At 42.2% G+C, this 27,235-nt stretch overlaps 1 protein-coding gene across 1 annotated transcript in view; it reads left to right on the top strand.

The window, feature by feature from the left end:
• Positions 1-220: 220 nt before the first annotated feature.
• LOC140209897 (bridge-like lipid transfer protein family member 3A) overlaps positions 221-27,235 on the top strand; it is a 162,356-nt gene continuing 135,341 nt past the window's right edge. Inside the window, exon 1 of the mRNA XM_072278540.1 lies at positions 221-380. Coding sequence (XP_072134641.1) covers positions 337-380 — 44 coding nt within the window. The 5' untranslated portion in view covers positions 221-336. The remainder of the gene's footprint in view (positions 381-27,235) is intronic.

The raw sequence follows: 27,235 nt of genomic DNA on the forward strand, positions 1-27,235 counted from the left end.
TGGGGGGAAAGCCGTGATCGTCAATACAGGATGTTAAGTGAAATACTTTCAATGTAGAGAGCTCCACAAATACGTGCATGAACTCACCGGGAACGCGTCTGCCTCGCCGATCGCGGCGGGGTTCCGACACTGGCCACCAGGTGGCGAACGGGGGACCGGTCTCTGCGGCGCCCTCCCCAGCCCATCTTGCCGGCAATGGGCGGTCATTTCAGCGGCGTTATGGTTGCTCGGCAGACGGAGAGTACAACCGGCGTCCGAGCGTCATGGCTGGCGGCCTTGGGGAGATGCTGAAGGCCTGACCGGTTTGGCGGATCTGGGGTCGGGAACGGGTGCAGTATGGCTGGGCTTATCAAGAAGCAAATTCTCAAACACCTGTCCAGGTAGGAGGTGGGCAGGTTAGTGTGGGCGGGGGTCACTGAGGACAGGAATAGTGGGAGGTGACCGGAGAGGGAAGGTTACCGAGGAGACAAGGACCGGGAGCTGGTGGGAGTCACCGAAGAGAGACGGGGGACCGAGGTCACGAAGTGGAGAGGGAACAAGGAGGTATCAGTGGGGGGGGATGGGTTACTGAGGGGAGAGGGGACAAGGTGTTGGTCAGTGTCATGCTAAGGTTCATTGAGGGGAGAGGTGTAAGGAGCAGTACAAGTGGTAGGGGTAGTCGGAGCCATGGAGAGGACAGGGGGCAAGAAGTGGGACAGAGGGTGGTGGGGGTGGTGGTGATGATGATGGAGGGGAGAGGGAGGGAAGTTACAGAGTGGAGAGAGGGCAAGGAATTGGGTAGGGGGGAGGGGATAACAATTTGGACAGGGGTTGTTGGAAAGGTGAATGGTGGGAGGTCACAGAGGGAGCAAGGAGCTTGGGGTGTGTGTCCCAGTGATTGTGGGGAGATGTTGAGAGAGATCATGGGAAGAAGGGACAAAGAGCTGGACAGGAAGATGCTAGGGTCATGGAGGGGTGCTGAAGAGAGGTTGTGGAAGGGAGCAGGGTACAGGGACAGGGAGGTGTTGGGGTCAAGAAAAGGAGAAGAACAGAGAGGGGAGGCTTAATGGATGGGAGATGGAGGGAACAATGGGGCAAGAAGCATAATGGGCTTCAGAGTCACAAGAGAGGGGTGGAGGTGGTCACAGAGGAGCGAAGGGGCAACAGGTGGGGCCGAGGAACTGGGTATTTGGGTGCTGGAGGTCGTTGACTGTAAGGGAGGTTCATGGAGGAGAAGTAGGAGGCTCACTGATGGGAGGTGGGATGGGTTTTCTGAAAAGATACATGAACTAAGTTTGATGAATATTTCCCTTTTTTTTAATAAAATGTGATGAGGCCTTGCAGAGATTAAAAGAATGGATATTTTAACTCCTCTTCCAAATACTATGGTTTATGAAACATTCCCGCAGATTTGAGGGTGACAAATGTCATGAGATAATGGAGAGAAGTTTGGGAAATACAGACCAGTTAGCCAAACATCAATACAACTGGAAATATAACCGTCTACTATCAAGAAGGTGATAACGATGCTTGTAATATGTTAATGGGATTAGACATACTCAACATGGATTGAAAAACATGTAGCCCTAATTGCCATGAGCTGGAATTTCTTGTGGATAGAATTGGTAAAATGGATAAAATTGAACCATGGTGTACTTGGATTTTCAGAACATGTTTCATAAAGTCTTATGCATGAGCTTAGCGTGCAAGATTAAAACGTATGGATGAGAGTAATGTATGGGAAAGAATTGAAAATTCATTCAGATAGGGAACAGAGAAGTAATAATTGGGGCTTTTCAGGATGTGAGGTGCTGAGTGGTGGGATCTTATGGGGAGCAGTGCTTGAAACGCTGCTGTGAGCCACATTTATCAGTTATTTAGATGTGGCATCCAAAATGTAATTTTTTCTAAATTTATTATTAAGACAATGGCTGGGATTGTGATTTGTGAAACAAACGCAAAACATTTTTAAGGCAATTTCAACAAACTGAATGAGTGGCAAATGCAGTATAGGTTGGATGAACATGAAGTTCTGTACTACCGTAAGGAAAAAGCGCAGTATTGTTTTAACAGATGTAAAAAGGGATTATGGTATGCTTATATACCAGTTACTGAAAGCAATCATGCAGTTGCAGCAAACAGTTTGAACAAATAGTATTATGACCATTGTATGAAGAGCACAGGGACTGGCATGTATTAGTTCAATTATACAGATGTTTGGTAAAATCACACCTGGTGTATGGTATATAGTTACGGTGCCCTTGCTTGCTGTTGAGGGAGTTCAGTGAGGATTCAGCTAAGAGACTTTTGGAATGAGGGGAACTGTCGAATGATGGGAGGTTGGGTCTAAGTGGCACTTGAATTTGGGGGAATCAGAAGAAATACTGAATCAGAATTTTGAAAGTTAATGCTTTGCAGGTCAATACAGGGAGGATGTTTTCTCTGGCAGAGCAATCTAGAACAAAAGGTCAAGAGGCCTCAGCTGATGAGATTTCTTCACTCATGGTGGTATTCTTGACCACAGAATTGCTGAACGTATGTGAGGAGAGAGATGACACAAAATGTATTGATGTAAATGGGGAGTGGAAGATGGTATTGAGATAGATTGTGTTAAATTATAGGATAGGCTCAAAGGGCTGACTGGCCTGCTTCATCCATTCCCAGAAACAGAAGAGATAAACTACTGCAGCAGTTTGATTGGAAAATACTTATAATTTCAACTTTTTAAGACTGTAGCATTACCAACAAAACTGAAACAGTGAGAACCAAATCTGTTTCTCCGTTCACTGAAGTGTGGTGTGTGTATTGGAACAGAGGAAACAGAAACTGGACTAGATCTTTCAGCCTCTTGCACCTGTTCTGTCATTTAATAAGATTATAACAAATCTTTACCTTTGTGCCACTTTCCTGCATTAACTCTGAATTCCTTGATTCCTTTAATATCCATAAATGTTTTGATCTCTTTCTCGATTGCGCTTGGGGATTTAGTCTTTACAACTTCTAAGGCAGTAAATTCTAAGGTTGACAAACTCCTTGCCTCAGTACAAATAGCTGATATATTTTGCGATTAGACAGTAAGCTATGAAATCAATGTCAGCCTGCTTTTATTCCCCAAATAAGAATCTTGTTTTATTTTTGTTTTGTTCTCCTTAACTGCTTAATCTCAGTGTGTATAATCTCTCCTCATTTGATAATCCCTCCATCCCAAAACCCAAAAACAATGCAGCTGCAGGAAACAGCAACCTTAGTTGTAGATGTGGCATGGTAGCATAATGATTTTCAGTGCCAATGATCAGGGTTCAATTCTCTCTGCAGTTTGTACATTCTCCCCATGACCGTGTGGGTTTTCTCTGGGTGCTCCGTTTCTTCCCACACTCTAAAAATGTATGGGTTAGAGGTCAATTGGTCACATGAGTATAACTGGGGAGAATAGGTTTGTTGGGCCAGAAGGGATTGTTACTGTGCTGTATCTCTAAGAATATGAAGAAATTTAGACTTCTGCATGAGGAGGAGAAGATGACGGTGCAACGCAGCGTGCAACGGCCACTTTGGTGAATGATATCTGTAATCTGTCAAGTAGGTTGCCATGCACAATCCTGATTTGATGGAGACAGGCATAAGGGAATGGAGGAACATCTGGAGAAACTTCTGAAATGCCTTTTTTGCTGCCGCTGCTACTGTGTGATCCAGAGTCTCCAGAGGAGAAGGCCCTGAGTTCTCGGCTTTGCTTGTTGCTCGGTGGCCGGGGCGAAGTCAAGGCGCTCGGCAGAGGTGGTGCTCAGTGTTGGAGGGCTGGTCAGAGGCTCGAAGTTTTCAGACAGTCTCAGAGTCAGCTGTAGTCGGGTGCTTCCAGGGTGCTGCATCGGCAGTTGTCGGCGCCTGGAGGTTTATGGCAAGGAGAGTTTCTCCCTTTTGCTGCCTGCTATCGGGGGCTATCAGGAGTCGATCGGAACTTTGAGACTTTGTTTTACCATACCCATGGTCTGTTCTTTATCAAATTATGGTATTGCTTTGCACTGCTGTAACTATATGTTATAATTATGCGGTCTTGTCAGTGTTAGTCTTTGGTTTGTCCTGTTTTTTGTGATATCACTCTGGAGGAACATTGTATCATTTCTTAATGCATGCATTTCTAAATGACAATAAACGACGGCTGAGTGTCCTCATAATCTTAAAAAAAATTTGGAACAGGAACTTATTCTTATAGCTTGGTATCAACAGATTGAGTGTTCCTCCTATCTCAATTGGTGAATGGACGTGATTGAGATACACAGATTCACAAGTCACGAAAGATTGAAAGACTTGTCAGATTGACTTATCAGAGATATGAGGTTTGGTTCAGGGAGATGAATGGTACTGTGAGATTTTGGCTGTATCCAATTCTGTCATCCTTTGCATAACTATTGGCTGAGAGCAAAAATTGACCGAACTCTGCTAGTAGCGTATTTGGCCAGATACCACTGAGTGCATTTCATAAGTACAGGAAAGATGAAGACCTTGAGAAGTGAAAATAGATTGCTAATTCTGTTTTGTTTTTGTGTTTTTTCTTGTAATGATTTAACATGAAAACATACAGAAGTCTAATTCACTGTACTGTCAATGTGTCAGGTTAGAATTCTTTGTTGCTTACAATGTATTTTTTTAACTTTGAAGCCCAAGTTTGCAATGAGAGACTAGATTTAAATCATTGCTAATTGTTTTTTGTGCTTTTGTTGTTGTGATGTTCAGTGCACGTATGATCTGCCAATAGGTTGGAATGCTTAGTATTGTAAAAACTGGATGTGTGCCTCATGAAGAAAGTAAGCTCAGAGGGTATGACAAGTGTTAGAATATGGAGTAGGCAATATGAAGAGATTTGAGATGTGGCACATTGGAGTGGGCTCAGTAGAGGCATCTGAATAAATTGTCTTGATCTTGTTGACTAAAAACCAGAAACTGCTTGTGCTTGTTGGTGTGGGCAACGGTTTGTTGTGGAACTGAAATGCCAGAAGTTATTTTTCCCATTCTTTTGAATTGTCAGCACTTTGAGCAATGGAAAGCATAATCCAAATAAATAGCCCAACTGGATCTGTTGCTGGATGGTTGTGAGTTTGCCAAAAATATTAACATCTGTGCCCCTTGTTTTTGAGAGACTGCAAATGAGGGCTGTGCTCGGGAATTGTCGGGAAGAGGCTTATTGATGTAACAATGCCAAATTTAAATTTGAGGGATTACATTGAAGATGTTTGAGCTGATTTTGCTGAACGTTCCTTCAGTCAATTTTCCAATGCCCCTCCAGCAGTTCCCTGCTCACCCTGAGTCAGTTGTCATCTCCCTCTTCACAAAGGACCTGTCCTGGACCTTGTGCCATCAATAAGTTTTTTTCAAAGAAAAATTATATTGTGACCTCTTCAAGTCATGCCAATCTTGCTTTACAATTTTTGGCCATAAATCTTTATTGAAAAAGATTTTTTATTAAGATCACAAATTGCACTTTTTGTGGCTATTCACCAGTCTCCTTGCTTTTTTTTGTATCCTTCATGCCATTTTCTAGCTGAGAAGAACTATCCTCATTTTGTTTTATTCCCTATTGCTCAATCATGATCAGCAAACCACCTGCAAAACCTTGTCTTTTGTAGACTCTGGAGCCTTTCAATGCCTTTTTGTTCCCTTTGTACTTTTCCTTTACTTAGGTGAAGCCATCCCAAAAGACATTTAGGCACTTGCTTCCCCCTCGCTGTCACCCCTCACAAGTATTTCATTTCTGACATCCAATATTGGAAAAGCAAAAATGACTAATATATAAATCATTAAGAAGATTTATTGTCCCTGACTATAAACTCCACTTCCAGATCACTGTTTTAAACCAGATAGTGATCTGATGATAAGTCAGGTAATTTGACATCTTGCTGTTGCTTTCAACTCCAAAATGAACTTCTGACCATCTATCATTATAGTATCTGTTTCATCACTAGTATCACAACAACTACATCACTGCAGCAAATGAGATGGAGCAGAATCCTCAGCTTTTACATTTTTGTCTCCAGACTGGAATATTCCGAGGCCATCTTTCATCTTGTATGAAGTTGTATCCATCCAAATTTTGCACTATGTACACTGTTGAAGTCTTGTTTATCATTTAGCATTCTGATTTGTTAACTTGTACTTGTTTGAAAACACTTGAATTTTGATATACAAATCTTTGATTTCAAAGTTTCCCAAGTGGCTTGATCTTCCTACTTCTGTATACTACTTCAATATGCAAGTATTTAACTGTTTCCTCTTTTGTGAGTAACTTATTTAATTGTTTCACTATTGGCAGTTCTGCCGTCTTTGCCCTGTTCTGGAATTTTCTCCTTAAACTACTTCCAATTTTTAAAATTCTTCTTCAAAAAACACCTTCCTCTTTCATGCAGCGTTTAGACATGTGTCCTGAAATTTCTTGATATCTGATCAAAAATTATTGTTTTTGGTCTTGACAAGTGATCACATGCTTTCTTTATTGAAGACACAAATGATCCCAGTTTACTCAGTAAAAGTGGTCATCATCGAACAAATAATGATAATATGTAAACAACACAAACACGAGAAAATCTGCAGATGCTGGAAATTCAAGCAACACACAAAATGCTGGTGGAACGCAGCAGGCCAGGCAGTATATATAGGAAGAAAAACAGTCGACGTTTCGGGCCGAGACCCTTTGTCAGGACTAACTGAAAGAAGAGATAGTAAGAGATTTGAAAGGGGGAGGGGGAGATCCAAAATAATAGGAGAAGACAGGAGGGGGAGGGATGAAACCAAGAGCTGGAAAGTTGATCGGCAAAAGGGATACAGAGCTGGAAAAGGGGGAGGATCATGGGACAGGAGGCCTAGGAAGAAAGAAAGGGGGAGGGGAGCCTAGGAGAAGATGAAGAGAAGGCAAGGAGTAATTGGGAGAGGGACAGAGAGAGGGAAAAAGGGGAATAATAAGGGATGGGGCAAGAAGGGGAGGAGGGGCATTAACAGAAGTTAGAGAAGTCAATGTTCACGCCATCAGGTTGGAGGTGACCCAGACGGAATATAAGGTGTTGTTCCTCCAACCTGAGTGTGGCTTCATCTTGACAGTAGAGGAGGCCATGGATTGACATATCAGAATGGGAATGGGACGTGGAATTAAAATGTGTGGCCACTGGGAGATCCTGCTTTCTCTGGCGGACAGAGCATACGTGTTCAGCAAGGTGGTCTCCCAGTCTGCATCGGGTCTCACCAATATATAGAAGGCCACACCGGGAGCACCTGACGCAGTATATCACCCCAGCCGACTCACAGGTGAAGTGTCACCTTACTTGGAAGGACTGTCTGTGGCCCTGAATGGTGGTGAGGGAGGAAGTGTAAGGGCAGGTGTAGCACTTGTTCCACTTACAAGGATAAGTGCCGGGAGCGAGATCGGTGGGAAGGCATGGGGCAAGGAATCGCGTAGGGAGCGATCCCTGTGGAAAGCAGAAGGGGGGGGGGAAGATGTGCTTAGTGGTGGGATCCCGTTGGAGGTGGCGGAAGTTACAGGAAAATTATATGTTAGACCTGGAGGCTGGTGGGGTGGTAGGTGAAGACAATGGGACCCTATCCCTAGTTGGGTGGCGGGAAGATGGGGTGAGAGCAGATGTGCGTGAAATGGGGGAAATGCGTTTGAGAGCAGAGTTGATGGTGGAGGAAGGGAAACCCCTTTCTTTAAAGAGGGAAGAATCTCCTTCATCCTGGAATGAAAAGCCTCAACCAGATAGCAGATGCGGCTGAGACGGAGGAATTGCGAGAAGGGGATGGCATTTTTGTAAGAGATAGGGTGGGAACTATATCTCTTTTGCCAATCAACTTTCCACTTCTTAGGTTCATCCCTCCCCCTCCTGTCTTCTCCTATCTTTTCAGATCTCCCCCTCCCCCTCCCACTTTCAAATCTCTTACTATCTCTTCTTTCAGTTAACCCTGACGAAGGGTCTCAGCCCGAAATGTCGACTGTACTTCTTCCTGTAGATGCTGCCTGGCCTGCTGTGTTCCAACAGCATTTAATATGTAAACAATGCTGTTTTAAAGTAATTTTATGTTTTAAGAAATTACATTTCAGTTAACGTTTCTAGTTTGTCTTTTCATAATTAATAGCTGAGAGCAGATAATCTCAAATGAGTATTATACTGTGTCGTTAAAAGCCTACTGAATGTTACATTCTCCTGTGTGTTGCTGTGTTAATCTTTGACTTTTATGCATTGCACTTATTTGTATTGATATCAGTAATTATGCAATCAATGATTGTTATTTGGTCATACTTGATAAAAAATATTCCTGCAAATATTTGTAACAATGTATGGGAACTACTGATTTGTCGGCCTTCAAAAAATTAAGGAAGAGGGGATTTCATGGAGGAGCTTCAGAGTTAGGGTGATCAGGATCCTGAATTGGTTGGCCAGATAAGGGTGTTTGGGACTTCATTTGAGTTAAGTTATGAGGAGCAAGATTTTGGCAGAATTGAAGCAATGGAAGAGGTTTGAAATCCTCAGTGTTTTGTTATTTGAGCTTTTGATTTACATTTTATTCTTGTTTTCCTGCTACCTCAATAGAAGTTGGTGATGTGTTGAAATCACAGCATGAGACAATTTATGAAGCAATGTTTGTGATTTTCAGAAATTAGTTGGATGAAGCATGATCTCCTGAAAGCCATCTCATGGGCGAAGGAGATTCCAAACCAAATTTGAATCAACGAGGAATACTAGACAGCTGTGACAGGGACTGAATGCTATCACCTTCTCCACAGCTAAATCAAGTGATATAGGAGACAGCAGGGTTTCACTTCCAGATGAACTCAATGCCTTCTATGCTCACTTTTGACCATCAGAGCATGGAAGAACCATTGCAAACCCCCATGTCTCCTGATGAAACTTTTTTCTGAGTTTCTGAAGCTGATGTGCGGCTGCCTGCAGGAGGTTGAATCCGTCCGGACCAGGCGGGGTACCTGGCCGCCACATACTAAAGACATGCTGACCATCCATGGAAAGCATCCGGACCAGATGGGTACCTGGCCACATACTAAAGACATGCTGACCAACTGGCAGCTGTGTTCAGAAGGTAGTGAATTTGGCCCAGTGCGTCATGGGTAAATCCCTCCCAACCATTGAGCTCATCTACATGAAACACTGTTGTAGGAAAGCAGTATCTGTCATCAGAGATCACCACCACTCTGATGCTCTTTTCTGCTGCTGCCATCAGGTAGAAGGCACAAGAGGCCTCAGGGCTCACACCAGTAGGTACAAGAACAGTTACTACCCTCAACTATCAGGGTCTTGAACAAAAAGGGATAACTACACTCACTTGCCCATGCATTGAGATGTTCCCATTACCCAGTGATCTCACTTTAAGGACTCTTTGTCTCATTATCTCATGTTTATGTTACTTACTTCTGTCTGCATTTGCACAGTTTGTTGTCTTCTGCACTCTGGTTGATCTTTCATTGATCCTGTTATAGTTACTATTCTATAGATCTGCTGATTGTGCCCACAGGAAAGTGAATCTCAGGGTTGTAGATGGTGACATATTTGTACTTTGATAATAAAATTTACTTTGAAGTTGAAGGGTGGGTTAGTAAGTTTGCAGCTGACATGGTTAGTGTGTTGCAGGGCATTGATTGGATGTAGACGTGGGTTGTGAAGTGGCAGCTGAAGTTCTTGGAGGAAAGTATGGAGAAATTTCAGAGTTTTTCTACACAGAGCAGCAGGGGCATGGAACACACTACCGGGGTGGTGGTAGTGACAGCCAAGAGATTGTTAGAGAAGCACATGAGTGAAAGAGAAATAGAAGTGATGTGAGAGAGGAGAGTTAGGTTGTTCTTTGAGTAGTTTAAAAGCTCAACACAACATCGTGTACTGTTCCAAGTTCTATGGTAACACCAACAAAAAGCTGGTGGAACTCAGTAAGTTAAGCAGCATCTGTGGAGGGAAATAATTAGTCAGTGTTTCAGGCCCAGACCCTTCACCAGGATTGGAAAGGAAGAAGCTAAAAGCCTTGAATTGCTCTTCAGCAGTTGAGTTCATATGCAATATGAAATCCTAGAGCTATAGTTTAACCAACTTTAAGTGGTTTGTTCTTTGAAGTTCTTTTGTATATAACCTCTAACTTTAATGTATCATTACACATAGTACAGGATTAATGGGTTTATCCAATTTGCAGATCTGAATCAAGCCTGATGGTAGAAGGGGAGAAGTTGTTGCTGAGCTGGTGATATCTATTTTCCTTGAATATGCCTGTTAATGTATGATTTAGACCAAAAGACATAGGAGCAGAATTAGACCCTCTGGCCCATCAAGTTTGCTCCGCCATTGAATCATGGCTGAGCCTTCTTTCCCCTCCTCAGCCCCACTCTCCAGCTATCTCCCCATAACCTTGGATGCCATGTCCAATCAAGAACCTAACAATCTCTGCCTTAAGTACACCCAACAACCTGGCCTCCACAGCTGCATGTGGCAACAAATTCATCACCCTTTGGCTAAAGAAATTTATCTGCATCTAAGGGCACCCCTCTATCCTGAGGCTGTGCCCTCTTGTCCTAGACTCTCCTACCATGGGAAACATCCTTTCCACATTTACTCTGTCTGGGCCTTTCAACTTTCGAATTTCTTCCGGCTTTACATCAACATTCCAATTTTGCAGCAGTTCTGTTTCTGTTTCTTGTCACAAAGTGTGAGCTCTGTCACTGGTTCATTTTGCTGTCATTCAAATAGGTAGTTGCTGGACTCCTTTACAATGATGAAGCAATTGTATGGAAAGGCAATTAAATGTTAGTTGTAAGCAGTAGTGTCTATACTTAGCAGTGGTGAGGAACTCATTCTAATTAGCTACTGATGGAAGGAAACCTAAAAAATATGAAGGCTTGAGACACATTGTACTATTCAAACTTGTGGAACTCGCTCATCTACTTTTCGTCATGGATTTACATAATTTTTTTGTCAGTTATTTGATCTGTACATTAAGGAAAATTTCTGTTCTTAAAGGACATTGGTATTGTAGAATGCTACAATATGAGAGGAGGTGATTCAACCCATCAAGACTGATAATTCCGGAAAGAGCACTAATTTAGTTCCACTGATTTTTTTCAATTTTACTGTAACACTTTTTCTCCTTGGAAAAGAGTTTCTTCTTAATTAAGCAATCGTATTAATTTTTGAACAACCTGATTGAACCTGCCTCAATGACTATTATCCAGTAGCACTTACATGCACTGTGAAGGTGCTTTGAGAGGTCGGTCAACTCCTATCTGAGAAGTGACTTGGATCCGCTTCAATTTGCAGACTGTCACAACAGGTTAACAGCAACTGATACTTCATTGGCTTTTCACTCAACCCTGGAGCATCTGGACTGTGAGAATACATGCATCAGGATGCCCTTCATTGACTACTATTCAGCACTCAATCATCCACTCAAAACTAATCAGTAAGTTTCAAGACCTGGGCCTCAGTATCTCCTTGTGCAACTGGATCTTCAGTTTCCTCACTTTGTAGACCTCCGATAGTTTGGATTGGCAACAACATCACCTCTACAATCACCATCAGCACAAGTGCACCACCGGCTATGTGTTTTGACCCCTGCTCTACTCGCTTCTTACTTATGTCTGTGAGGCTAATCACAGCTCCAATGCCATATTCGAGTTTGCTGATGGCACCACTTCTGTGCCAAATCAAAGGCGGTGACAAATCAACATTAAGGAGGGAGATTGAAAGTCTGACTGAGTGATGCTACAGCAACAACCTCCTCCTATCAGCGAGACCAAGCAGCTGATTTCTGACTTCAGGAGGAGGGCGCCAGAGGTCCTCATCAGAGGTGGAGAGGGTCAGCAACTTTGAATTCCATGGTGTTATTTCAGAGGATCTGTCCTGGATCCAGCAAGTAAGTGCCATAATGAAGAAAGCATGGCAGCAGCTTTACTTCCTCAGAAGTTTGCAAAGGCTCAGCATGACATCTAAAACTTTGACAGACTTCTATGGATTTGCAATGGAGAGTATATTGACTGGGTTGTATTATGGCCTGGTATGGAAACAGTCATGCTGTTGAATGGAAAAGCCTACAAAAGAAGGGGATACAGTCCATTCCATCACTAAAACCCTCTCCACCATTGAGAACATTTACAGGGAACACTGTTGAAAGCAGAATCCTTCATCAAGGACCCCACCATCCAGACTGTGCTCTCTTCTTGCTGCTACCGTCAGGAAGGCGGTACAGGAGCCTTAGGACCCATATCACCAAGTTCAGGAACAGTTATACCCAACCATCAGACTCTTGAACCAGTGGGGATAACTTCATTCAAACAACAGGAATTCTGCAGATGCTGGAAATTCAAACAACACACATCAAAGTTGCTGGTGAACGCAGCAGGCCAGGCAGTAGCTTTTGGAAGAGGTACAGTCGACGTTTCAGGCCGAGAGGGTCTGCAGGATTTCCTGGCAATCATATGTTCTTCAATGTGCATTCACATCTCTGGTTCGAAGTTCCATACCCATTTTGTACATATTGCCTTCCAATTCTGCCAACCAAAATATATCATTTCACCCTTCTCAATGTGAAGTAGGCACACCTACGAGGTAACATTAACTAGTCTGTGACCATATGGCATTCATTGCAGCCCTACACATTATATTTGAGTTTTATGCCTTTTGTGGTGTTGGAAATTATGCTCTGTGCACGTACTCATCAAAATAAATAATGCTCCAAATGCCATTTTCAGTGGAATGCCATGGAAGTTCGTGGTCTGAAAGTTGACCACTAATTTGCTAATTTATTACTTAGCCATTTTCTTGATCTTGACTTTTTTTAAAAACTCTTTAACATTTTTATTTCATTTCAATGTTTATTAAAACTCGTCAAAAACATAGCATTTTGTTGATTATTTAAATAAATTAATTTGCAATGCACTTTGTAAATATAGAAAAGTTGATTCGACTAAATTGAAAGCTGTGACAATTACAGATCAGTTTTGACTTAAATTTGTGGAAGAAATAATTAAAGTAGTTTTTCTTGTGAATGTAATTTTGTGTTTTTATTTGCCTGTTTCCAGTCTATTCCCCTCCACTTTTAAATTGGAGCAATCTGATTGAAAATATAACTTCATAATTGTGTTGTGCAAAAATTTATGTTTTATCAGTGGGGAAAGGAAACATTTTTCCAGTTGTGACCTTGGGTTTTTTTTAAATCATGGACAATTAAAATCAACAAATTTTCTGTGCATGATGCTGGAATACTTCATCCAGTGGGGCTTTACTTTGCTTGCAACTGTATTTAAAGTTGTACTACACCCACATAGTAACATTGTGAAATGTATAAAAAGATAATTCTGAAAATTAATGTTACAAGCTGGCTAATATGCAGGCAAAGTTATAACATTTGTTTGTAGTTCTTTCTATTTCCTCCCCTGAAGCCATTTGTGAGTCCTCCTGCGCTACTAAACCTTAGCAAGTCTGTATAGGGGACTGTGAGTACCTGTGGTTTTAACCTCTTGCAAAATTGGCCTTTGTAAGTTTTCATTTAAAATCTGTTCTGTATTATTGATGTCACTTTTTCCAAGATAAGAAGGAAAAACTGAGAACAAAATGTACTTAGGTAGAGGTTTATTGTCATTGCAGAGCTACTCCATTTAGTGCAAAACTACACACTGGCAATTCAATTACGAAAAACGCAATGACCACATTTAAAATAATGTCTGCGTTATTTAGTGACATTAAAGTTACAACTGAATTAAGAACAAACAACTCTAAAATTGGGCATTGTTCAGTTGCACTTTGGCCCAGAGGAAAAGTCTGGATGTTCATGCAGAGGTGTTTCTGTATCTCTTGCCAGATGGTAGGAGATTGAACAGGGGGACTACCTGGTCGGGATGAGTCCATCACCATTTTGCAAGCATGCCATAGACACATCGCAAGTTGGTCTGGTAGTTGTGACCCAATGATGTTCTGTGCAGTCTCGATCACTTGCTATACTGCTTTGTGGTTGATCTTGTTGTAGCTAGTGCACCATTCTATCATGCAGTAGGTCAGTATGTTCTTAATTACACATTGATAAGGTTTACCAGCAGCTTTTTGGACTGATTTGCTGTCCTTGAACTCTTGAGATAGTATAGGTGCTACTGAGCCTAACCTGCTAATAAGGAGGTGTTGGTGGTCCAAGGGAGCTCCTCTGTGATGTTCACTCCCAAGAACTTAAGGCTGGAGACCCTTTTCTACTACTTCACCGTTTGAGTAGTGGAGCTTCTTCATACCTTTTTTAATGTCCTGAAATCAATAATCATTTCTTAGCTTTTTTTTTAATGTTGAGTGAAATATTGCAATGTTATATGAAAAATTCAGTCCTATTATTTTATTAAATAAAATTGCTCAATTCTTCTTCACTTTACCAATCCCATACTGGGAACACTTCATTGCTGTGGAATTTTTTTACGAATTTCTGGAAGTAATAGTGAACATGACAGACAGTAATGTTTCATCCAGCTGCTTTTTCAAACTTCCCAGTAAATCTTCAGAGTTTGAGAACATATTCCAAAAATTTGTGATCTGCTCTGAAAGAAAAATATTCCAGTCATCTAACAACAGGTCTGTGCTTGCTTAAAACAAGCACACCTCCTCTTGTTTTAACTAATCTAAGTCAAATAGTTTTGTGTACACGCTCATCAGTTAGTCCCATTGTCAATCTATGTAGTTCAAGTCATCACTTTTCCACAGTAGAACATTTGTTCTTTCTGTCTGTGCGATAACTACAGGTTATTAAAATGGGCATTAATCTTGTGGCTTTCTTTGAATTTTTTTCCATGGTCTTTTTAAATAAACATAGAAAAGGTCCTCACCTACCACCCCAGTATCTTCCACATCCAGCATATAATTCTCCCACCATCTCCAGTGGGATCCCACCACGAAACACAGCTTTCCCCCTCTTCTCTCCTCCCCCTCCCCCTCCCCACTTTCCATTCATCCCTCCCCACTGATTTCCCTCCTGGTACTTATCCTTGCAAGCAGAACAAGTACCATAACTGCCCCTCCACCTCCTCCCTTTCTCCTATTCAGGGCTCCAAAAAAGTTCTTCGAGGTGAGATGACAATTCACCTGGGAGTCTTTTGGGGTCATCTGCTGTATGTGATGCTTCCGGAGTGGCCTTCTGTATATCGGTGAGACCTTACTTAGATTAGGAGACCGCTTCACCGAGCACCTTCTGTCAGAAAAAGCGGGATCTCCAGGTGGCCACTCACTTCAATTCTATTTCCCATTCCCATTCCAACATGTCAGTCCATGCCCACCTCTACCTCTGCGACGAGGCTACACTCAGACTGGAGGAGCAACACCTCATATTCCATCTGGATAGCCCCCAACCTGATGGCATGAACATTGATCTGTCGAACTTCGGGTAATTGACCCCCTCCCCCATCATTACCATTCTCCCCCTCTCATTTCATCTCCTTCCCGACCCATCACCTCTCTCTGGTGCTCCACCCCCTTCCCTTTCTTTCATGATCTCCTACCCTCTCCTATCAGATTCCCCCTTCTTCTGCCCTTTATTTTTTTCACCAATCAATTTCCCAGCTCATTACTTCACACCTCCCCCTCTCCTGGTTTCATCTATCACCTACTACATTGTACTACTTCCTCCCCTCCCTCCACCTTACTCAAACTTTTTTTTCTCTCAGTCCTGATGAAGGGTTTCAGCTTGAGATGCCGACTGTCTACTTTTTTCCATCCATGCTGCCTGCCCTGCTGAGTTCCTCCAGCAATTTGTGTGTGTTATTCAAAAGGAATGTTAGATATGCCCTAATCAAATTTTGATTGAGTCACAGTGCATTTTGCTAGCTAACATTTGAATACACAATTTACTTTCAGAACAGCCTCTTTCTTTTTACATTCTCATTTATTAACATGTCATCTCTCCTGTTCAAAAGTGTTAGGTTATAGATGTTTGTACATTTATTTGGATGGCATATGTGAAATAACATCAGATCTAACTGCAAGATGAAAACTAATTTTTCCATTGTATCCAGGACATTATGTAAGAGCAGCATTGGCCCAGTTGGCCTCACCTTGCCCTGCAGTCAATATAATCATGGCAGGTTTGCTCTGAATGTTCTAATTGTGGCAGAAATTGTCTGAAAACTTGTGGTTTGCATCTTCTATGTCTTGGGGCTCATGCAAAATTATCTCCTGTCTCCCATCTTGTCAAAAACTTCTTGAAAATCTAGATTTGTCTGTGAGGTAGTGTTCATCCTACAATTTTACAAGGGCTGTTTATGAAATAAAACCCTTGCCAAATATGTTCATCATACAAAGATTCAAAACAACAAGGTGACATGATATCTTGAGGGATCTCTGGTTTGATCCCAACCTTGGGTATTGACTGTGTGGAGTTTTTATGTTTCTCCTGTGACTGCAGGTGCTGGTTTATGGTAATAATAATTATGAGTACTTTATTGATTCTGAGTAGGAAATTATTTTGTTTCAGCAGCAACATTTAAAACACAGCAATAATAATTAAATATAGTGAGAATATTAATTAGTAATAAAGTACAGAATAATATACACAATAATTTGCCAATGTTTAATACTGTGCGATAATAATGTATGAAATAATAAAACAGAGACTATTGTACAATGGTGTGTGTACTCCTCTTACACAGAGATGAACTATTCTATATGCTCATTGCATTTGAGAGAAAAGATTTTCAGTCACGATCCTTGTGACAGCGGAGCTGAATGAACCTGTTCAAAAGGGTGCTCCGCTGCTTATTCAGTAAGTCATGGAGAGGATATGCCTGATCGTACAAATGGATTACAGTTTGTTTAATGTGCTCCTCTCCACCACCAACTCAAGGGTCCAGGTTGTAGCCAGGAACAGATCTAGCCTTTTTGATGAGTTTATTTAGCCTTTTTGCGGCACCAGCACTAATGCTGCTCCCCAAACGTAAAGCCACAAAGAAGACTTCAGTCACTACAACAGCCTGGTAAAAAGACTCCAACATCCTGCTGCACAGGATCTTAGCTTTCTTAGAAAATAGTCTGCTCATCCCCTTGTAACAGCCTTGGTGTTGGTTTTCCAGTCAAGTCTGTTGTTGAGGTGAACACTCACGTATTTGTACTTTGCCCACCACCGCAACAACTTCTCCCAGAATGTATACAGGACTTGTCTTAGTCTTCTTCCTCCTAAAATCACTCACCATCTCCCTGGTTTTGGCTACATTCAGGAGTAGGTGATTCCTCCCACACCACTCGACAAACTTGTCCACCAGTCCTCTGTACTCTGACTCCTGCCCATCTCTGATACACTCAGCTACTGCAGAGTCATCAGAGAACTTCTGCAAGTGACAAGACTCAGAATTGTACTGAAAGTCTGAGGTGTACAGTGTGAACAGAAACGGAGACAAAACAGTCCCTTGTGGGGCTCCAGTGACACTCACCACCATCTCAGACAGAGAACTACTCAGCCGTACAAACTGGGGTCTGTCTATCTATCAGGTAGTCAGTAGTCCAGGAGATAGTGGATTTGTCTTCCACCATCCTTTTCAGCTTCTCACTCAGAAGTGGTGGCTGGATTATATTGAAGGTACCAGAGATATCAGAAAATGTGATTCTCACAATGCCACCAGCTTCATCCAGGTGGGAGAGAGCTCTCTGCAACAGGTAGGTGATGGTATCATCCACTCCCACATGAGGTTGGTCGGCAAACTGTAGAGGGCCCAGTGGAGATCTCACCTGTGGTCCATGGTAAGTCAGGACCAGCCTCTCCAGCACCTTAATCACATAAGATGTGAAGGCAATTGGTCTGTAGTCATTAAGTTCGGATGGAGTCACCTTCTTGGGTGTAGGAACCAAGCAGGCAGTCTTCCATAGCACCAGTATCTCTTCCTGTCTCAAACTCAGATTGTAAAGGTGCTGCAAAATACCAGACAGCTGGCTAACATGGGCCTTCAGTACCCTAGGGCTGATATCTTCTGGTCCAGCAGCCTTGCCTTGATGTAGTCTCTCCAGCTGTCTCTTAACCTGACCTGCAGTCATAGTCAGGCAGAGGAGGGTGATCATCCCCGTGGAAGCATGATACTCCAGAGTTGGAGGGTTTGGAATACAAACGCTCACTGGAGGGGTGGAGGGAGAAGGCTTCGGAGGCAGGGAGGATGTGTGGTGTGGACAAGTAGATGAGGTCCCATGCTGAACCTGTTGAAAAACAAGTCAATTCATTGGCCCCATCCGGACAACCCTCGATCTTCCTTTGCTTAACTTTGAAGCCAGTGGTCTGCTTCATGCCTGACCACACGTCCCTTATGTTAATAATACAGGTTTCCCCCGCCATCTGAAGGTAGAGCGTCCCTGTGAAACTGTTCGTAAGCTGGAATGTCGTAAAGTGAAGAAGCAATTACCATTTATTCAGATGGGAAAAATTTGTGAGCGTTCGCAGATCCAAAAAATAACCTACCAAATCATGCCAAATAACACATAAAACCTAAAATAGCAGTAACATATAGTAAAAGCAGGAATGATATAATACACAGCCTATATGAAGTAGGAATTCTTTTCTGCAATTATTGCTGCACTGTCCACCGTAGCGAAAATCTCACGCAAGCGCTCTCGGCAGAAACACTCAGCGCAAGCGCTCTTGGCAGAAACATACTCTCCAGTAACCTTTAAGCTATGAACCTGCCAAATCATACCAAATAACACATAAAAATACACATCCTATATAAAGTAGAAATAATGTATGTACAGTGTAGTATCACTTACCGGAATCGGGAGGATAGCGAGCACACTGATGATGGTGTGTTAGGCTGAGTCGTCGGAGGTTGGGGTGGTGGGACATTGGGGTGTCATCTCATCGTCGTCTGTTTCCATCAGAGCAGGCAGGTCATCTTCTTCTATTTCTGTCTGCCTGTCTCAATGTCAAAGGTCGAGGTTCGTTGTCTGCTGTGGCTGATGTGGAAGGCTTGAAAAATGACAGTATGCTTGACTGCTTAGCCTCGCGTGTTTTTCTATCATACAGTTCTTTGTAAGCACTCAAACCATCCTGCAAATATGCCCTGAACCTACATACCCTTTCAAAATTAAAGTCATACTTTTCTGCAATCATTGTTGTCAATTGCAGCGAAAATCTCTCACAGTTATTTCACGTTCCGTTCCTGGACCACCTCCCTTTCGGTCCTTTCGCTACTGCATTCGGTTTCGATTGTTATCCTTTCCTCTTCCAATTGCATCAGCTCTTCATCTATTAGTTCTTGGTCATGGGATGCCAAAACCTCTTCAACGTCTTCGTCAACTTCCACAAGCCAAACTCACTTTGTCCTTACTTCGTTCACCACAATCGAAAGGCTTAATTATGTCCAGTTTTACGTTAAGTGTAACACCCTTACGAGCTCTTTTTGGTTTTTCCGATACCTTAGAACTCATCTTCCTAACGGATGCTCAAAATAAATCAACATAAAGCACAGATGCTTACAGGCACGTGTTTAAGCAATGCTGGCTAGAATGCAGTTCTGGGGGAGGAGCTTGGCTGCTCGGGGCATGCGCTCGCTTTTTTCACACGCTGCCTTTTTTTGTAACAGTGAAAACACCTGTTAGCGAAAACAGGTAACTAATGTAGGTCTTTTGTAACAGCGAGGTGTTGTAAAGCGAACGTTCGAAAAGCTGGGGACACCTGTACTCCAAATTATGCCTCACCAACATTTAACAAAACATCCCATTTTCTGTACTCAGAAATTTGTTGACTTATGAAGGCCAATGTGCCTTAAGCTTTCTTTACAACCGTATCAACCTGTGATGCCACTTTCAACAAATTACGTACCTATATATTCCCACATCCCTCTGTTCTACCACGTTCCTCGGTGCTCTGCTGTTCACTGTGTAACACCTACCCTGGTTGGTCCTACTGTAGTGGAACACCTCGCACTTGTCTACATGGAATTCCACCTGCTATTTTTCAGTCCATTTTTTCAGCTGATGCAGATCTTTCTGTAAGCTATGATAGCCTTCATCACTGTCCAATACCCACCCATAGTCTTGGTGTCATCCACAAATTTGCTGATCCAGTTATCCACAGTATAATAGAATAATAATAGAATATCTTTATTGTCATTGTTGTGGAGCAATGAAACACAGTTTAGCAGCTCAACGTTTTGCAGCACGACAAAGAATATATACATAAAATAAACTCTAAAACCTCAGGAGCGCAGTCCAAATTAATAATATATGGATGGGGGGGGCAGGGTAGGACTATTGTACACTTGCCATTCCTGGAAGTGTGATGCATTTAGCTGCTGCCGTCTTAGGAGTGGGGCAGGAGAAGGGAAGGGGGTGACATTGATACAGGTGACAAACAACAAAAGACCCAGCACTGATCCCTGTGGCACATCAGTAGTCACAGCCTCCAGTCAGAGAGGCAACCATCTACTACCACTCTCTATCTTCTCCCACAAAGCCAATGTCCAATCTAATTTATTACCTCATCCAGAATGTCAAGTGACTGAACCTTTTTGATCAGCCTCCCATGCAGGACCTTGTCAAATGTGGGATGAAGCCATGCTGACCATCCTTAATCAATCCATATCTATCCAAATACCTACATATCTGGTCCCTTAGAATACCTTACAATAACTTTCCCACAACTGATGTCAGACTCACCGGCCTATAATTTTCTAGTTTCTGTTTAGAACCTTTTTTAAACAGCAGAACAACATTGGCTATCCTCCAGTCCTTTGGTACCTCTCTTGTCTACAAGGATGTTTTAAATGTCTCTGCTAGAGTCGGGCAGTTTCTGCACTTTTCTCCCATCCGGTCCAAGGGACTACCTTGTCAGGCCCTGGGGATTTATTCACCTTGTTTTGCCTCAGTAGCAAACTCCTCCTCCTTTGTAATCTGTACAGGGTCCATGAAGTTGATGCCACTTTGCATCACTTCTATAGATGCTTGGTCTGTCTCCCAAGTAAACACAGATGCACGGAATGTACTTAAGATCTCGCACATCTGTTTTGACTCCACACATGGATTACCATTCTGATCTTCCAGAAGACTACTTTTGTCCCTCGCAGACCTTCTCCTCTTAACATACCTGTAGAATCCTTTGGATTCTCCTTCACCTTGTCTGCTAGAGCAACTTAATGCCGCCTTTTAGCCTTCCATATTTCTTTCTTAAGTGTTCTCTTGCATTTCTTATTCTCCATAAGCACCTCATTTGTTCTAACTTGTGTACACCTGCTATGCACCTTTTTTCTCTTTACCAGAGCCTCAATATCTCTTGAAAACCAAGATTCTGGTTTATTTTTCATTCTGACAGACACATACTAGCTTTGTACTCTCAAAATTTAGTTTTTGAAGGCCTCCCGTTTCCAAGTACACCTTTACCAGAATACAGCCTGTCCCCATCCAAGCTTGCCAGATCATTTCTGATGCCATCAAAATTGGTCTATCTCCAATTTAGAATCTCAAGCTGCAGATCAGGTCTCTCTTTGCATGTTTACTTTGAAGCTAATTGGCATTGTGGTCACTGGATGTAAAGTGTTCCCCTGCACAAACTTCTGTCACCTGCCCGGTCTCACTCCCTAATAGCAGATCTAGTATCGCACGCTCTCTCATTGGGACTTCTACGCACTGATTAAAGAAATTTTCCTGAACACATTTGACGTACTCTATCCCATCTAGTCCTGTAACAGTATGGGATTCCCGGTCAATATGTGGAAAGGTAAAATCACCTACTGTAACAACCTTGTGTTTCTTGCAATAGTCTATGATCTCTTTACAAACTTGTTCCTCTAAATCCCTCATACTGTTGGGTGGTCTGTAATGTAGCCCATTAACGTGGTCAAACCTTTATTACTCCTCAGTTCCCATAACGCCTCACTAGTTGAGTTCTCCTGTCTGTCCTGACTGAGCACTACAGTGACATTTTCCCTTACCCATAACGCCATCCCGAAAACAACGGAACCCAACGGAGCTGCCAAACCTGCCCTTCCTGCAGCCAATTCTCACTAATGGCTACAACTTTGTAATTTCAGGTGGCACTTAGAGTATTGTGAGCAGTTTTGGGCTCCTTATCAAAGAAAGGATGGCTGGCATTGGGGAGGGTCCAGAGGAGTTTCACGTGAATGATTCTGGGAATGAAAGGGTTAATACAAGGAGCATGGGAGGGCTCTGGGCCTGTACTTGCTGGAGTTTAGAAGAATGAGGGGGGAATCTCATTGAAACCTATCAAATATTGAAAGGCCTAGACAGAGCGGATGTAGAGAGGATGTGTACTATAGTGGGTGAGTCTTGGGCCAAACAGCACAGCCTCAGAACAAAGGGATGTCGATTTAAAGTGGAGATGAGAAAGGCTATTTTTTAGCCAGAGGTTGGTAAATCTGTGGAATTCATTGCCTCAGGTAGCTGTGGAGGCCAAGTCATTGGGTATATTTATAGTGGAGCTTAATAGGTTCTTGATTATTAAGGGTTTCAAAGGATGCTGGGAGAAGGCTGGAGAATGGGGTTGAGAGGCATAATAAATAAGCCGTGATAGAATGGTGGAGCAGTCTCCAAGGGGTTAAATGGCCTAATTTTGTTCCTATATCATATGGTCATAATAGCTCCTCCTCAAATTAATAATAGGGCAAGCACCAGTAATATTTGCCAGTAAATATTTTCACTGGGGGCAGGGAGTACATACTGGTTAGAAATGACTTTGCAGCTTTGTAGTCATTGTGTTCTGTGTGACGTTTCTCTTGAGTGCTGTTTATTTGTAGTTGTGGTCACCTGCCCACCGCAGTGTGTGTGATTACAATAAATGACTGTCCAGTGAAGATAGTTCATGTGAGTGTGGATGGCTTGTTATTGTGTTGTGAATCATAAGCAGTTGCACAGCATGACTCCATTGTTCAGCTGCTGCACCCAGCAAGTGTACTCCAGGGAAGTATTAGAGAGCCTCATTGAAACGTTTTTAAAATTTGCTGATAACACCACTGTCATTGTTTGAATCAAAGGTGGTGATGAATCAGTATATAGGAGGGAGATAGAAAATTGGAATGAGTGGTGCCGCAGCAACCTCTCACTCAATGTCCTCAGCAAGACCAAGGAGTTAATTATTGACTTCAGGAGAAGCAAACCAGAGTCCTCATTGGGGGATCAGAGGTGGAGAGGGTCAGCAACTTTAAATTTCTGAGCCCAGCATCTGAGTGCAATTACAAAGAAAGATCAGCAGTGCATCTACTTCCTTAGAAGCTGGCGAAGATTTGGCATGACATCTAAAAGTTTGATAAACTTCTCTAAATGTGTGGTGGAGAACATATTTACTGGTTGCATCACGGCTTGGTATGAAAACACCAATGCCCTTGAACGGAAAAGCCTGCAAAAATAGTGGATAAGGCCCAGTCCATCATGGGTAAAGCACTCCCCACCATTGAGTACGTATATACAGAATCTGTTGCAATCAGGAACCCACATCATCCTGGTCATTTATAATGACCAATCAACCTACCAGTATGTCTTTGGACTGTGGGAGGAAACCCGAGTGCCTGCGTGAAACTCACATGATCACGGGGATAATGTACAAACTCTTCAAAGAGTGCCCATCCAACTATATATGCACATATCAAGCAGTTAAAAGCTTTAATTTCCAACCATAGCTAAGGGCTAATTCCACTTCCTGTAACTTTTAATTTGAGTATGGGGGTGGGAAATGAACACAGGAATTTTTCAGAACTGCAACATATTCATGTGGTAATTCATTTTTCATTTTGAATTAGTTTACCAGTTATGCATAACAACATTACACACTCTCGAGCGAATTGAACTGTGGCACTTTTACTTTTAGCAACAAGTTTAAATCTAGACCTACGTATCATTGAGGTTTGGTTGCTAAGTCATGAATATGTTGCATGAAATCCTCTTGAGCTTTCAGCCGGGTATAGGTGTCGATTTTTACTGACTCTTCGATGACAAGCTCTACCATCTTCATCAGGGATGATGCCTAGGCATGGTCAAGCCCAGTGGTATATCTACTGAAATCCTGTCATTTGTCTTTCCTGATTGGTTAATCCTCAACCAATCAGGTTTCCGCTGTCCCACCTTTTTAAAAAAAAAAGTATTGCAGTTCTTGCTTCGAGCGAGACCTTCGTCTTTGTTAAAGTTCTGCTACTCTAGTCTTATTTCAGGCAGTCCCAAAAGCCATTGAAGAAATACCAGATTAATGCCATCCACACATCTGTAAGGAAGCTCAAATCCTAGTTTATGCATATCAAAGATGACCTGAGATTGAGGACTGCTGGTGTTTACAAGACTTGCCGTGAACACAGAACAGTATATATCAGCCAGATGGAGTGACCAGTGGAGTGCATTTCAGTTACCTGGGGAAATCAGCTGTAGCAGAACATTGCAACGCAATGACCATGTGATTGACTTTGGCACAAAACCACTGTGCCGCCAGTGGCTTTGGGACCTCCTGGTGAAGGAAGCCATTGAAATAAGACCAAAGAATAAGAATTTTAACAAAGATGGGGAGAGCAGAAGCATGATTGGTTGAGGACAAACCAATCAGGAGGGACCGACAACCAGAGTTCAGTGTATACTTGGGACCGGACAAGGCATGCCTATACATCATCCCTGTGAAGATGGTGAAGTTTGTCATTGAAATGTCAGTTAAAATTAACACCTGTGCCCGCTGGAAGCCCAGGAAGAGTTTATATGTCATATATGCCAGGAAAGCTCAAGATTTTGCATGTATATATATATATATTAATAGAATAGTTTAAAAAAAAATTAAAAGCAGGAGCAGGCTATTCAACCCACAATTTTCAATTTGCATTTGAGAGCAAGTGATTGTACACTGACCACAAAGTATTCGTTGTTAATTCATTTATTGAGCTATTACCATGTGCAAATTCAGCTGTCCAATTTTCTGTGCTAACTTCTGGATATTACTTTTAACACAAGCACTTTCCTGCTCTCATATTGCTTACTGAAGATGTGACCATGATCATTCAGTGTGAGATGCCCATTATCAGATGTATCTTGGATACCATTTACTTGTAATCAGGAAATGCTTCTGTTTTAAAAAAATTAACAGTAAAAGTGCTTAAACATGACGGGGAGCTGAAAGAAGTTCTAATATTAAGTGATCATGCTAGAACTCAGGAAGCAAAACTAACTTGGACTGTGTTTTCCTGAAGAAGGACATCTTGAAAGTAAACCCTCTTTGAAATTGAACAGTTAACACTGGTCCCTGCAGCACATGTGCTATTGTGGTTTAGCTGCAAAATACTTGAATATATATTAATTGAGTAGTTTAAAAGAAAATAGAAGCAAGCGCAGGCTCTTCAGCCTCACAATTTTCACCACTTTCAAAGAGACTCCACCAGTTGTATTTTTTCTCTCCTTTCACTTTTTAACATTCCTAACATCCTAAAGCAGGGTCCTGACCAGAAATGTCGACTGTTCATTTCCATAGATTCTGCCCAACCTGCTGAGTTTCTCCAGCATTTTGTGTCTGGAATTGAGTATAGGAGCAAAGAGGTCCTTCTGCAGTTGTAAAGGGCCATGGTGAGATGAGGTTATTGGTGTATTGCATTCACAATTCAGTTTCCGCTACAAATGAAAAACAGGTGACTACTTTCAGTTCCCTGTTGTTTCACTTCTCTGTCCTTTCTATTTTCTGATCATTCTGTCTGAGCTTCTACACCATTCCAACAAGGCCAAATTTTTGATTGAGGAACAGCACCTGATCGATAAGCCATGTTGTACCCATTGTTACTCAAAGTGGAGTTTTAAAATTTGAGATGAATCAAGTTAGCTGTTTCTGCAATAAAGTTATCAATTTATGTTATCTCAACACTCTTCAGGCGTTGCCTAATATTTTGGACTTTTTTTCCTTTTAGTTTCAGATGAATAACAGCTGTCATTTGCATTTCATAACTTTTAAATGTCCTTTGTGTTTGTGTTCTTCCTCTGTATATGCTTATTAATGGATTAATCAGACAGCTCCTTAAACAGTAGGATCATCAGAATTGATAACGAAAGGAAGGTTGATGACCCCTTTCCACAAATGCTACCTGACCTGCTGATGGTGTTCAGTATGTGTTATTTTTTAACAGAGAAAGTAGAACAATACAGCACAGGAACAAGGCCTTAAACACATCACGCCTGCATTGACCGTGATGCCAATCTAACTTACCCCATCTGCTTTCTGTTCACTATCATAATGTTGCTGTTAGATCTGCTTCTACCACCTCTGTGCTATCTTGTTTTGGGCACCCACCATTTTATTTCTTGCACGTCTCCTTCAATCTTTCTCCTCACCTTAAACCAACTCTGACTGTCCTTCCTGTCTATGCCTCTCATAATTCTTATCTATTTCTGTCAGGTCCTCCACTGCCTTTAATACTTCAGAGAGAAAAAATATGCTTGTTTAACCTCTCCTTGTAGCAAAGACACTCCACCTAAGGTAATATATTGGTGAACCTCTTCTGCATCCTCTCCAAAACTACCTAATCCTTCCCACAGTGTGGTGAGCAGAACTGTACACACATTCCAAATGAGGTCTAATCAAAGAACTGTATAGTTGCAACATTAAGACAGAGGTTTGCAGTATGGAACCGGGTCCTTTGGCTTAACTTGTCCATGCCAACCAAAGTGCCATATGTTAACCTGAATTTAGCTCATATCCCGATCTTGTTCTATTATGTATTTCTCTAAATGTCTATTAAACATCGTAACTGTACCCTCCTGTACCTGTTCCTCTGGCAGCTTGATCCACATTGTGACTTCCCAACTTTTATATTCAAAGCCCTAACCAGTGATGGCATGCATAATGTACACCACCTTTACCACCCTTTCTGCGTGTGTTGCCATTTTCAACAATGGTCGTACCCTAAAATTCCTGTCATTTTTCTGCCCAAATTTCCAACTGGTTAATATCATCAGCCCTGTCACCCCAATGTATTGCTGCAAATATAGCAAGATTCTAGTATTGGAGCAACTGTTGAATTTGACCTTCTGAATTGTCAAGTGCTGAGCTTGTGCATTTAGGTGCATGCAAAGAAGTGTGGAATTTAAAATAGTTCATTATCGGAGTCATAGAGCACTACAGCATATAAAAAGGCTCCTCAGTCCACTAGACTGGTGTAGTCCCATAGACCTGCAGCTGGATCATATCCCTCCATACCCCTCCCATTCATGGATTTATCCAGCCTTCTTTTAAATGTTGAAATCAAACTGGTATCTACCATTTCCACTGGCAGCTTGTTCCACACTCAAAACATCATCTGTCTGAAGTCTCCCCCCCGCCT

Source organism: Mobula birostris, chromosome 14 (assembly GCF_030028105.1).
Source record: "Mobula birostris isolate sMobBir1 chromosome 14, sMobBir1.hap1, whole genome shotgun sequence".
NCBI classification, from domain to species: domain Eukaryota; kingdom Metazoa; phylum Chordata; class Chondrichthyes; order Myliobatiformes; family Myliobatidae; genus Mobula; species Mobula birostris.